Source organism: Triplophysa rosa, linkage group LG14, assembly GCF_024868665.1.
Source record: "Triplophysa rosa linkage group LG14, Trosa_1v2, whole genome shotgun sequence".
Taxonomy (NCBI): Eukaryota; Metazoa; Chordata; class Actinopteri; order Cypriniformes; family Nemacheilidae; genus Triplophysa; species Triplophysa rosa.
This window is the reverse complement of record NC_079903.1, coordinates 11,976,331-11,990,145: the sequence shown is the minus strand read 5'-3', so window position 1 is coordinate 11,990,145 and position 13,815 is coordinate 11,976,331. Positions and strand designations below refer to the sequence as shown.

At 38.0% G+C, this 13,815-nt stretch overlaps 1 protein-coding gene and 1 non-coding gene across 5 annotated transcripts; both read right to left on the bottom strand.

Moving 5' to 3' along the window:
* Nucleotides 1-161: 161 nt before the first annotated feature.
* Nucleotides 162-233, bottom strand: trnap-cgg (transfer RNA proline (anticodon CGG)). The gene has a single exon. It is a non-coding gene; the product is annotated as a tRNA-Pro (tRNA).
* Nucleotides 234-995: 762 nt separating this feature from the next.
* dyrk1ab (dual-specificity tyrosine-(Y)-phosphorylation regulated kinase 1A, b) lies at nucleotides 996-13,305 on the bottom strand. 4 transcript variants are annotated; one of them, XM_057351181.1, is made up of 11 exons: nucleotides 12,477-13,305; nucleotides 8,026-8,222; nucleotides 7,777-7,869; nucleotides 7,424-7,612; nucleotides 6,981-7,128; nucleotides 6,582-6,868; nucleotides 5,221-5,367; nucleotides 4,948-5,088; nucleotides 4,444-4,747; nucleotides 4,154-4,278; nucleotides 996-4,003 (listed from the first exon to the last, which is right to left on the bottom strand). In XM_057351181.1, the coding sequence occupies exons 2-11, from the start codon at nucleotides 8,143-8,145 to the stop codon at nucleotides 3,401-3,403; spliced, it is 2,157 nt and encodes a 718-aa protein (XP_057207164.1). In that variant the 5' UTR covers nucleotides 8,146-8,222; nucleotides 12,477-13,305; the 3' UTR covers nucleotides 996-3,400. The 4 variants fall into 4 exon arrangements, with proteins under 4 accessions (XP_057207164.1, XP_057207166.1, XP_057207167.1 ...); XM_057351183.1 differs by having other exon boundaries at nucleotides 996-3,985; nucleotides 12,477-13,304; XM_057351184.1 differs by having other exon boundaries at nucleotides 996-3,982; nucleotides 12,477-13,285.
* Between the last annotated feature and the right edge of the window lie 510 nt (nucleotides 13,306-13,815).

Sequence of the window (13,815 nt, the reverse complement as noted above, 5' to 3'; positions counted from 1 at the left end):
TAATGTTACTTGATGTGTGTATAATAGAAACACGGGTAATTTGTGCATTAATAAATGTATTCTTACCTTAGTGACTTCAGTATACGTATTCATTATTTGGCACGGGGCGCTTATATTAAATACGGCGAGCTTCAGGGGAACAAAAAGCGAAACAATATTTTGGGCTCGTCCGGGATTTGAACCCGGGACCTCTCGCACCCGAAGCGAGAATCATACCCCTAGACCAACGAGCCGCACGACCGAATAAGGAAGGACACCCTAATGATTTGTGTTCAAGCCTTTGTTCCTATATGGCGATTTACAAGTCTGACGTGGATTGATTCAGGTATTTTTAATTCCTTTGTGTACTATTTGAGTTGCTTTAAATCAATGCCATCAGAACTAAACGTCAAGGCAGTCCTCTAGATTAGAGCTTAGTTACGTAGTGTGGAAGCAACAAGCCAGGGAATAAAGAAAGAAAAAGCCAAGAGCGCGTCAATTAAGTTATTTTTTTATATATCATACATAAGACTGTTTGAATATAATACAAAGGGCATTTTCATATACACAGCAAAGTATTGACTAGATCTTACAATCTGTGGACACTTATCCTTTCCCCCATGCTGTTCAATTATATAGTGCATGTTGCATGAAAAGGGTCAAGAAAAAAATGCAAAGAAATAGAATAGGCAGATGTTTCATTAAAATCCATGATCTTGTGTATAAGTGACATTTATCTCTAATGCATTTAAGAGAAATGGGGAGAAGCAGACCTGGCAAACCATGAGCATTATAAAAAAGTGTGGACAAACATGCATCATACCCTGTGAAAAGATTCTTTAGGTACAAGTTCTGGTCTTTTCTCCCCAATATAAGCCCTACCTTTAGTGTTGTCCTGTTGAAGTCAAATGCATTTAACTAAAAGCCATTTTTGTCAAGGAGGGTTGAAAAACAAAACGAAACAAACAGGTAATCGAACACATGGCAATGTGATTGACATACCAGCAGGAGCAATGTAGTGAGTTCTATACTTCCTTTATTTAAAAAAATATAAATATATACATAAATTCTATTCAACTATTAAAAAGGGGCTGCATTTCATGAAAACTGCACTAAATCAGATCTCATTGAGCAACAGCTGAAACAGGTGCACTCTTTAAATGATTCTGTCATTTTTAGATTTCGATTTTTGGAATGTTTATGTCAGCAAACTGCACTCAAACGTTTTTCGTATAAACATTTTATATCAAGCTAACATTCAGGTAAACCTTTTTCTGATAGCCACTGTGAGATTCGTAAATATATCAAACATGTTTCTGGTTGATGTCTTTGCGAAAGATTAAAAAAACTGCAAAAGTGAACACTACAAACACACACACACACACACACACACACACTCACGTCTGGTAGGATAGTGTCCCACTGCTATATTCAGAGATGTAACAAACAGGGGGTTATACTTCATGTTCCTTTGAAGAATTGAGACCTAATGCAAAGTGAGAAGCTAAGTGAACTCACATACTTGGATATAAACATCATGGTGAGCTCGGCTATCCATACCGTGACTGAAGTGACTATAAAGACATATCCTCTTCAAAACAACATGCATGTGCCCAGTGTCTGTGTGATAGCGCATCACCTCTGGTTACTCTTCGAATAAGTACATCTGAGGCGAGCATTGAACCAATCACTTGATAACAAATTTAACTCGGACTCAGAGGTCACAGTAGCTACAGTAGACTGCCTGAATAAATAAATTTAAGTAGCCACTTAGATTAAAAAAGGTAGAAATTAGCATGTTCATCAAATTAGGTATAAAAGGCAGCATCACTGACTGATAGACTAGGTAAATACAAAACAAAACACTTTTCTTTCCTCAGAATAAATTGTGATCTCTCAGCCACTCTGTAGCCTGCAGAGTAACTGTCCGTGTCCTTTCCCTCCCGAATACATTTTCCTTGACAGGAAAACCAAACTAAAAATTAACAAATAAAGGAGGTTTATCCATATATTAACCAATTTCAGTATTTAGTTAACATTAAAACAAAGTTCAGCAAAAGTTCCAGTTTGAGAGAGCGTACAGACTAAAATGGACTTCAATGAACCTTGGGCTGAAATGGTGAACTGCTACATTATTCCTTACAGACACCAAATGCTATAAAAATCAACAACTTTGGTATATCAACAAAAAAAAAAAAGAGGAGACAATACTAAAGAAAAAAAGTGTAAAATTCACAGCATAATTCAAGAGGAGAAAAAAAGGCAGTCACATACATTTCATTACACATCTTCTGTGTTCAACACAGAGGCAAATTTTTGTCAATGGGAACCGCATGCTTCATGGGAAAAAATAAAGCCAATTAATGGTGTCTTATATGGGGATGACTATGTATAATCCCACTTCGGCAAGAAAGATTTTTAGGAAGTCATGTCAGAGACGTTTGATCAAGACCCTGCAATTTGGTGTCCCTCAAATGAGAAATCTTTGCTAAATAAAGGCCTCTGAATAACCATTCGTATTTACCCTTTTCTAACCAATTTTTCCATCTTAAAATAGAGGACAGCCATCTCTATTTAATAATATAGTCCAGCTCCTTTTCAGTCAAGGTCCAAACATCATAAGGCCAAAGGGTTCTCAACAACAGCCCCAGAATGATCTGGATCTGTCCCCCTTGTTGCTCCTCCGCGCACCTCCTCCTCAGTTGCTGTACGTAGTTGAAGCCGGCCGGACTGGAATTCTCTGAGTCTGAAGAGTACTGCACCTGCCTGTCTAAACCCAAACACCAGCTCATTCACCCCGCAAGGCCAGAGCTTGCCACCGGAGCTCCACAGCTATGTGCCCCCTCTTGAAGAGTTTCACAATACCGACAACACGAAATATCACTGCAAGTACTGCTTCCTTGACACGCAACAGGTTTAAACACACAGCTCTTTAGAGAAGTTTCACTTAAAGGGTAAATAAAAGAACAACCAGTCAAATTATAATATGTTTCACTTGTTTGAACTAAACAAATGTTTTGCATTGCTTTACATATAAAAGCTGTACGACAGCTCACAGCTCTGAAATGCTCACTGTATTTAAAAAAAATGTAAAAACAAATAAAAAAATCTCCCCGTTTCTAATGAAACAGATGGTAAATAAGTACTATATGGAGATGAGTGAATTGGCAGATGATGTTGCCATTTCACTATGGTTATTTGCAGTATTACTAACTTATCTAGAAAACGTAAAATTATGGTAATACATATATACTTTTTAAATACTCTTCAATTTGTTGCGGTTCAGTGATATCTCCCCTCAGAAGTGAGCAGCTTTTATTCTCTATGCACCTTTTAAAAACAGGAGAAAAAAACACCACTGTAAAAAAGAAAAACAAAACAAAAAAAGTCACACAGAAAAACAAACTCATTTCAGCTAAAGTCACGAGCTAGCCATTGAGCTCTGCTGAACACACACTCCAGTCATCGGAGAATCTTCCCTATCAATCCCTTGTCTCATGCCCAGGTGTCCCTCTGTTATAAAGTGACCAGTTCCTGCGTTTGTGGCAACAGGGTATGTAGGATGACCAGCCATACCAGTCTCTTGGCGAGGGTTTGAGAAGGCACCCAAACCCATACTCATACTTCCATTTTGGCTAAAGCCCAGGGTGTTGGCAGGAAGTTGGCGAAGCTGGTAGGCCTGGTTGCCGTGGTTTCCTGTGGAAGAGGAAGATGTGGAGGAAGAGGATGCAGAGGAAGACAGGGATGTCATGGACAGGTGACCATGTACCACCTCCATGGAATCTTGCGTGGAGGCGCTGTTGGTGGGCGAGTTGTAGAGTCGCGGCCGTGGTCGCGTTGCTATGACCTGTCCGTGGTGATGATGGTGATGGGGGTGCAATGCCTTGGGATGCTGGGGAGGCATGTGAAAAGTGGTTTCCTGGACTGGATGAGTCTCTACAGTGACGGGTTCTGGTCTTGCAATTCCAGGCCATACTACTGGTGGATGGTAAGGCTGTCTCGCCTGCTGGGGCGAAAAGCAAATCTGAACAAAAGCAACAAATCACTTGACTTCCTAACACTTCATTTTACATAACACACCATGATGATTACAGCATAATGAAAATCAGCATCGTTCCGTAATAAAGGCCGAATATATGTGTAACTACTTCACAAGACAAGCAAGAGGGTTCACCTGAGGGCAGAGGTTGTCACAGTCTATGGCAGGCATAACTGTGCCGAAATGCCCGCCACTGTGTCGATGGTGATGAGTTGGATCAGATCTTGCTCTCCCACTGGTGCTTGTTCCAGATGATCCTCCTGAAGCAAAACAAAACAACAGCATGCTTTTTGGTTTACCCAGAAAAACTATTATGGGGGTCTAAATGACAAAGCCTTAAGATATCAGATCTGTTACATTAAAGTCAAGAGATCAGGGACAGGGACTAATTTTCAATCTTAAAAACAATTAAAATGTAAAAGAACCTGAGCTTGAGGATGTACTAGAAGTGGTCCCTGATGACTGTGACTGCTCAAGTGCAGGACTTGTTGACACACTACTACTTGTATTGGTTCCTTCATCAGCAGTTTTCTTAAAGAAACTGTGCTGGAGGGCATAGTAGGGCTGAATTCGCGTCTTGGGGTCGTAGTCCAGCATTCTGAGGATGAGGTCCTTGAACTTCAAGTAGTCAGCTACCGCATGGCCAGATTCTCCAGCCCGGCGACCGCCTGGTCCACCACATTCCACTCCCAAGATGGAATGGAGTTTTCGAGATGCCGGAGGTTTGTACTGGTCGCACCAGTCAAAGACAAAAGGAAAGGTTTTTAACACTTGAGATTGAGCGCAATCAAAATCCTGTAACATTGTAAAACATACTGCCTACTACACTGTATAGTGTTCTACTTCAATAACACAACATGACAAGTGAATGCATTATTACTATGTATTGATAAAAACTATAACAGTGGCAATATATCCGTAACACATACCCTTTTTCCATCTTTGGTCTTCTTAACACTCCATGTTCCATCTGACAACTTCTCAAAAAACTTCCTGGCTTTTGGTGCTAGGTCCATAATGTGATTGGGTGGGATACCAAGTACTTCAACTATTTTGTTCATTTGGTCCACCTAATGAAGTTTTACAAAAAAAAGTTTTGTCTGACCATTTCTTACTAATTGAAAAAGATAATTTAGTAAGGCAAAATTTGTCCCTTTTCTTACAAGTAATAATGATAGAAATATTTTGTAGCTTCATTTTACCTCATTGGCTCCACTAAACAGAGGCTCTCCTGTATGCATTTCCACCAGGATACATCCCAGAGACCACATATCTATGGCCAGATCATAGGGCATTCCCAATATCACTTCAGGGGAGCGGTAGAATCGACTCTGGATGTACTGATATATCTGATAAAGAAGTATGAATAATTGTTTTTTATATTCACCATGCTGTGATATACTTTGATATAGTGTTGTCAAAAGTACCGGTACTTCAGGTCCAAGTCGGTACCTAAAAATAAAAAAGTTGTCGGTACCTAATTATCATAAGACCCGGTAGTACCGACATACCGGGTCAACCGGGTACTGATGCTCTGTCTGACAGGTTGTCAGTCGGAAACTTTTTATAGACGCAATAAGACGTGATGAGCGGATAAGCGCGGCTCCGATCCACAAGAGATGCGCGCAGAAATACTTCAAATTAAAGTCATATCACGAAGAAAACGAACAGAGTTTTGTGGTGAAAGGAGGAAACATCCGGATTTAAGTAACAATTCAAGCGGTAAGTTTCAATTTCTGTTGCGTTTGCATTATGAATGTTGTAGCATGTTAAGTTAAAGGTTAAGTCAAAATAAACATCCCTGTTTGCGTGTTAATTTGTTAGCGCCAATGCTAAACCAGTCAAGTGTCCTTATTAACCATTTAATGCTTTTATAACTGTAATGGGGTAAAATAAATGGGAGGGCGGGATGGGGTTTACAGTACCTATTTTATTTAGGCCTATCTGAAATCTATGTGCTAGAAAACTATCTGTATCTAACTGTATGACTAGCAATGTGTATGTCTTGGATAGATAACTCTATTAGGTTTAAAAAGCCACATTTAAATAAAGAAAAATATATCTGTTGCATTTATTATTTTAATATACAGTTACCTTAACGTAAGTAATCTTGTGTAAATGCAGTATAAAAACTGATGTTTGTTTTAATATTGCATATGCATGTTTGTTCAGTCAGTTAACTTACTGAAGTTTATTCTATTTGTCTTATACAGCAGCAGACTGAGGAGGATGTTCATCAGCATGAAAGAACCCAGTGAGCACACAACCGTTTCAGCAACAATTAACTTGTATACTTCATGTATACAAAATGGCATTGCTTTCTATACATTTATATTAACAATGAGCTTTATTAATAAAATTGTGTTTCAATTAGCATGTACTGGTGTTTTGCTTTGGTACCGAAATTGGTACCGAGAACCATGAAATTTTACTGGTATTGGTACCGACTACTGAAATTTTGGTACCGTGACAACACTACTTTGATATAAACCTTCTTGACACTGGCCTTCCTTTTTAACTCCTTCCACATATAAGCAATAAATAAGACATGGCAGTTACATACCCTTTGTCCCAGTTGGCAGGAGCTCCCAAAGTCCACTATTTTGATGGCACTTCTCTTGGGGTTACATAGCAGGATGTTTTCTGGCTTTAGGTCACAGTGGATGATGCTGAGCTCAGGTGTAGCAAGAAACAGCAGTGCTGTACATAACTGTTGGGCAAACTTTCGTGTCAGATTCAAGGAGACACCTCTGAAGTTTGTGTTTCTTAACAAGTCATACAGGTTGTATGACAACATTTCAAATACTAAGCAAAGATGATTCCGGAACATGAAGTGCCGTTTCAAGTGTACTGAGGAAAGAGAAGATAGGATAGGACAAGATATATGTCAAGTTATCAACTATTTACGTGTGTGATTAAGGTTTGAAATGAAATCAAAGAACTGAACGATAAGATTCCTTACCTATATAGTATTTCATCTCTGTGTCATGTTTGTTCATGAGCTCGAGAAGCCGTACTTCAATCTGAGCTTGATTGAGGAAGGCCTTCTTGTTCTTGATAATCTTAATTGCTACCCACTCTTGCTCAGCACGATCGTAAGCTTTTACAACCTAAACACAAAAGCATTGTTTAGTTTTTCCTTAAATAAACTGAAAAGCATTTTACTTTAAATGTGGCCATGGCAAGGATAATTAAGGTTTTTTTTTAGTAAAACTATCCTTATTTTAGTTTTAAATCATTCATCCTAATATCTATCAGATCTTTTTTATTTTGTCAGATTAGACTGATAAATAATGTGTTCTTCATAATAGTAGCATTCAAAATATCTGCTTTGCTCTGGACATCTATTTTTAAAAACTTGCCAAAACTGAGTTAACCTCCTCTAGAAGATTCAAGCTGCCCTACCTGTCCAAATGACCCTTTTCCAATTAGAGAGTCGATTTCATAGCGGTCCATCCATATTTCCCCATTTTTGACAATGTAGTCGTAGTTCTCATCATCATAGCCATCGTTGAATAGTTTTCTCTCCTTCTTGTGGCTGGAGTCCTCACCTTGACCCTGTTGATGCCGTCGCTTCTTTTTTGCATAATACACCTATACAAAGAAAAACAAGCAATCACATGTTACTGTTTTCAACGTTCTAATTTATCGGTTTGAAATGTACTTCATAGCAGTAAATCTGACACTGATGATGCTCGTTATAGTGTTTGATACTTTATTACTTTATGTGGTTTACAACTAGATTCAACAGACTTTACCTCATTGATGTGTTTGTAGGTTTTGATCAGGTCTATGGAGAGCTTCCTCAGAGGAGCTAAAGTGGGGTCACGAAAGCACTGGGGCATGTGCCTCTGCAATAATACAGACATAAAGCAAACTTAAACCCCAAGTAAAAACAAAACTAAATCCTACGGAAAAAATAACCCCAAAGTAACTAGATAAATGCAATAATGTGCTTTATACATGTTTATTTACAATTACATAAACAGGAGTGGAGCATCTAGTACCTGGCTGGCAGCGAGTGCTTGTGTCTGTTCACTGTATGGCAGTACAGTGACAGACTGGTCTGTACTCTGTTGGTGACCGTCACTGTACTGCTGGTGCGAATGAGGCATGGGAGCAGCCATCTGAAGACCAGCAGCATGGAAAGTAAGAGAGGGTGCAAGCCAGACAGACGAGGGTTTGCATGCTGAGGTCTCTCCCCCTAGAGGAAATTTAAGCTAAATTAGTGCACGTTAAAGCAAAATTTTCCTCCCTCCCTAAGATCCTTTGAACCGCAAACCTTACAGGTTATTAAGAAAAACCCACAGCAGGTTTACTTCCCAAAATGCTCATAGCAGCATCAATTGAAAAAACAAATATGTACAAATGTACAGTATTTGTAATAATATGAATCAAATTTCGAATGAAAATATAACGCATTTCTTGAGAGAGACTGACAGAAACTCATGCAACTAAAAATCCATATAAGAGCACAATAAAGCACAGCAAATGAGAAACAATTCAGATTGTTCTCATTTTTGACTGTAAAGAAAAAAAATACAACAGTTCTCCCCTCAAAAACTAAACGGAGACTAAAGAGAGGGAAAATGTCAAGTAGAAAATTTTCTGGTCAGAAACTATTTGTCCTCTTTTAGCTGTACATTCTTATAATTATAAGGAGCTTGCTCATATATCAGCATCTCTTGCCAGGCAACACAATGCACCACTGCCACACAGAATCCCACCACTATTCAGAATCCCAGCAACAGCACCTAATTAGCATAGCCTATCACCAAGAAGATACAGTGTGATTTGGCAAGCCCATCAATGTTCAAGCCAATCACAGAAGAGTATGCAAATAGCCTACTTTTGTTGCCAGGGCAGAGCTGCTCCCATTTTCCAATAAGAAAACAAGAAATAAACAAGAAATAAAATTGAACTTTGGCACACTTAGATGAAGCATCCACCACATTGGAGCCTGACAGCAAAATAGCAGCTCAGACCCCACTCATGGTGTAGGCATGACGAGAATGATTCAGCTGACCTAACTAAGGCAGGGCAAAGGATTCATGTGATCCACAAAATATCAGAGGAAGGAAACACTTCTACATGCTTCAACACAACCATCTAAAATGAAAGGCTGTGATTTGTGAAATAAGAATAAATATTTGAGAATTAATTGTCTGTCCCTGAACAAATATAAAGCAAAGAAGAAAAATAAATAAGTGATGCTTTGTTGTATTAGTAAAATATCCTTAATAAAGTCAAATATCCTACAGATGCCTCTCATTGTTTGGTACTTGTTCTGGTAAAACACTTTTCAATAAAAATCACTTAGGCTTGATGATTCATGTTGTCAAGGACTACAATTCACTAGGAGAAAAACTGATGCGTGTCATAAAACAAATAGAAACAGCAGCACAGGAGACACTACATTCCATATTACAGCCCTTATACTCATGTTTATGTTTTTATGAAGGTGTGATTTATAAGCTGTCATTATAAAAAAATAACAAAAACATTACCACAATTTTATAACTTTTTATAATGAAAATGATAAGGCAGCATGCAAAATTATTTGCCAAAAATACAAACATTGCACATGGTGTTGTGCGCACTACAGTCAAATTTCACAGGTTCATAAATATATCAGACTCTGATTAATGTACAAAACTAAACTACAAACGCTAACATTATAGAAACTTTTTTATACAAAATTACTCTGTTTACAGATTTGTTATTTAACCATCCATTTTTAACAGTAATTGCAACTGTAACCACCAATATGCCTATATTTTATTATATAAATAAATAAACAAGTTTACTTTTTTTTACTAAATTTAAAGACTAATAGATTGTCATGATAAATTAATTTCTTATCCATCTACAGAGAACTTTGGTCATAATGAAGTTACAAAAATTACAAATAGATTTATTGGTTTTGTTTTATATTTTATTCCACAGCACATTGGGTTGTGTTGAGGGTAAACATAATTTAACTATTTGCTTTTTGTTAAAATAGTCCTCCCTTTATTAATATAGCCAAGACAAATATACAGATCAGGAATGTGATCATTAAATTATATCAGGTAAATGATAGCAATCATAGCCAAACAGGGTGTTGAATACACCAACTTGGATTTAAAAACAACTTTTGAAGATTACAAAAAAACATACAAAAAATCCATACAATCTTGGTAATTTAAAGCGCTGTGGGCCAGCACCCTGTTCTTAAATGGCTTTCAAGACTGACAATTGTTGTTTTCCAAAGCTTGCCGCTGTCAGGGAAAAACTTCTCGAATTGCATACCTGTTACATTCACCAGAAATTACTACACTTATTTTGTTCAAATTACAAGTGGGTACAGTTAAAACTTGTTTTAATAATTTTAAATATCATAAAACTATGGTTCAAGTGACAACTTTGCAGACTATGAAAAAAACAGTCAAAAAAACAGTATTGGTACATTTTGTACTTCGTGGTTGTAATATAGTTGATTTAAACTTTCAATAAGCATTAATTCACTTATTACCCTTCACTGCAAATCAACAGTGAATACTTTATTAGTTGCTATGCTATAACAGTTGTATCAACATAATGGTAGCAAATAAATGTTCTTATATGTCAAGATCTCAGTTAAATGGGAATTATTAAAAAAAATACATTTCTTTTCAGTAACTTTTATATACTTATTGGACATGTGCTCTGTTATATGCTTGTTTTTAAGTTTAGAAGTTTGTTAATATTAAATTAAGAGAGATAAGTAAAAGTTTCTACAACTACAAAAAACTTTGCAATGTCACATGTTTGCAGGGCTCACTGGTATTTAAAATACTTACAAAATATTCTTAAAAATCAAGTTTTACTTAATCTATTCTAAATATTAAATCTGTTTTGTCTAAATTTCTAATCAAAACAAGAATTCCTCAATTAAGTCAACAGTGCACAGGACCCTTAAAACTTCCATGCTATGTAAAGTAAAGGCATACATGATGCTGCATGTAGCCATAAAGTAAAAACAAATAAGAGACAGCCTACTGTTGTTGCCTCTTCATGCAAGTGTTAGGCCTCTTTTTTCATATCATGCTAAATGCAACTTAAGTTTTAGGAGGGATTAAATTGTGCAAAACAATGAACAAACTTCGTCCTAAGCAAGATTAATTTTGTTTACAAAGAACAGAAAGAGTTTAAGACTGTTAAACTAAGGACGCTGTCATTAGGCATCAATCACACATTTTGACTACTGTGTTTGCTGTGTGGGAGTGACTGACAAAAAGGTGGCATCTAGCATGGTTCTACCCAGGAACTTTGAGAAGAAAGTTTACCTCTGGGAATCACTAGTAACAAATCCTTACCTTATTTAAGACAGCGATCTGTGTATATCCAAGTGACATTTCTGCGTGTACATTCCATCAGTTTTATTAGCGCCAGTATAGTAAGTATATGTAAGTACATTTCAGCAGCATGCGACTTAACGGAAACCTCAGGTGCCAGTTTACGCTGGGCTTACATCTTTTAACATTTTGCCCTGTATTCACCTGCCCAGACAACAATTTGATCATGATTCCAACGGCAAACATGAAAGCATCCTCCTGACATGCGAAATAAATCTTTACATAATTGACAATCGTAGGAGCGTGCCACCAATTCTTTCGTTTCAACTGCAAATAACTTGATAGAAATAATTGTAAACTGAGAACGTCAAGCAAACCCAAAAGCCCATCGCCAAGCAAACTAACGAGAGTTAAAATGAGTGATAGCGACAGGTAAACGCGGACCTTACCTCTCTAGCTGGCATAGCCATTCATCGGGCTCGATTAGACTCGTTTAACGCCTCCATCGTCACGCTAAAGTCTAAACCCGTACTACATGACTGAGCAACGTTTGCTGGAGAACTATGGTTAGAGCCCGAGTGGAGGCATCACATCGCTGGCTAATGTCAGCCCCCCTCCCCCGACAGGAAACCAGCCTGATGGCTAACTGACAACACGCTAGTGATCGGGCTTTATCATCACCATCACCAGCCAAACCCTACCATCAGACTGATTTGAAGATACGCTTCTCTAAACACCAGCTGACTGACTTTCTGCTGGTATTTAAAAGCGTCGCGCTAAGCCAATGACATTCATTTTCTCTGACAGTCTGACCTAGCGCAGCTACAAGAGGTTACATATTAATCGACAACTAGACTTTTATTTTTTTATTAAACTAAGAAACCTGCTCACTACACTAGCTTCCGGAGTGTAAAACCAACTAAAGCTATTTAACGCATCAACACATAACAGTTAACTAACTAGTTTAAGAATAAGTTAACGTTAGCCTTCTAGGCCAAATCAAACTAGCCTCTAACTTAGCTTCTAACAAACCGACATTCTTATCAAACAAGCTGTTTCTAAACAAAGCTGTGGTGGTTATCGTTCATTCAGACCTCTACATTTTTGTTCATGATTGTTCACGAGTCAAGCCAAAGACTCACCTTTGATGGTGTGATCTTCATTTAAAGTCCCAAATCCAGCAAAGAGAGGCGACTTATCCAGTTTCTCTACGCTGCTTCCAACGAGACACCTCTAATTTAACGAGCCAGACAGGGCCAAATGGCTTCCTATTTCAACTGACAGGTAAAACAACGGCTTTCCAGTCCAGTTTTGTCCGTGACATACCTTATACGTGCATAAATCATTGTTAATAAGTGGTGAAATTAATACTAGCGGCTAGTTAGCGCGTTCTTGCTCAGTGACTTTAACGAACGTAGCTAACCAGCTAACGTTAGCGCTCAGAAAGGCGCATTCAAGATTACCCGCTTTCTGGACCGCTGGGGGCGGATATTAATTATTTTCAAAAGCAAAATTAGCCGGGAAAAACGAAAGGTGTGCAGATGTTATAAAACCATCTACATAAAAGACATCACTTTTCCGTTAAGGTTTTTTGTCAGTTTTCACAAAATGGCGCGCGTTCCAAACCTGCGCAGCGGACCGGCCCGGTGGACCCGAGACACGGACTACTAGCCAACTAAATATATTCCTGACATTCCGATAATTCGTCCTGGTGTTGTTATCAGTCCGACGCCGTTGACGAATCCTTTCCAAAACTGCCGCTGTTACAGGCGGGTGAATGCATTATTCCGGCGGGAAGCGAAAACATTTGAAAGATTAAATAAGCCCCTGACAAAATGGCGACAGCCTGCACTGTTGCTATGGCAACTGTCAATCAAGCGCTCGAGTGCCCGGATGTTCAAATGACGATTTGAAAGAGGCGAGAGGATTGCTGCGCGGAAAGTGTCAATCAAACATGTTGACCAAAAACTTTATAATACCAGGTTTTTAACACGGTGTATACTGTACACAACATTAGAATAACGCTAAACAATTTATTCAGTAATCGGTGGTTATTTTTAAACTCTTTGCTTGTTTCTTTAAACAGTTTAGAGTTGGTAAACTTACATTGTGTGAAACGCATGCCCAAAGATGCACCTAGAATTACGTCTAAACGACAAATCTATGTAAAACATGCTGCATATGTTAAATAACAACAAATTATACTTAGGTTGTGAAAGACAAACGTGCTTTTAAACGTACTAAAACAGCTAAAACCAGACTATTAGATTGTTTCAATGGTTTTGGTCTCCCATACTGGTTTTAGCTGGTTAATCTGTAAGACATTCCACTTTTTTAGCTGGTCAGGCTGGAAGACCTGCTGACTCACCCTTTCAGTAGGGCCAGTACAACTTCTAGTAAATTGGCTGATGCCCTTGATTTTCATGTTGTAGGGTCTGACTGGTGTAAATTGAATTTAAAAAATAATAACATATACAATTT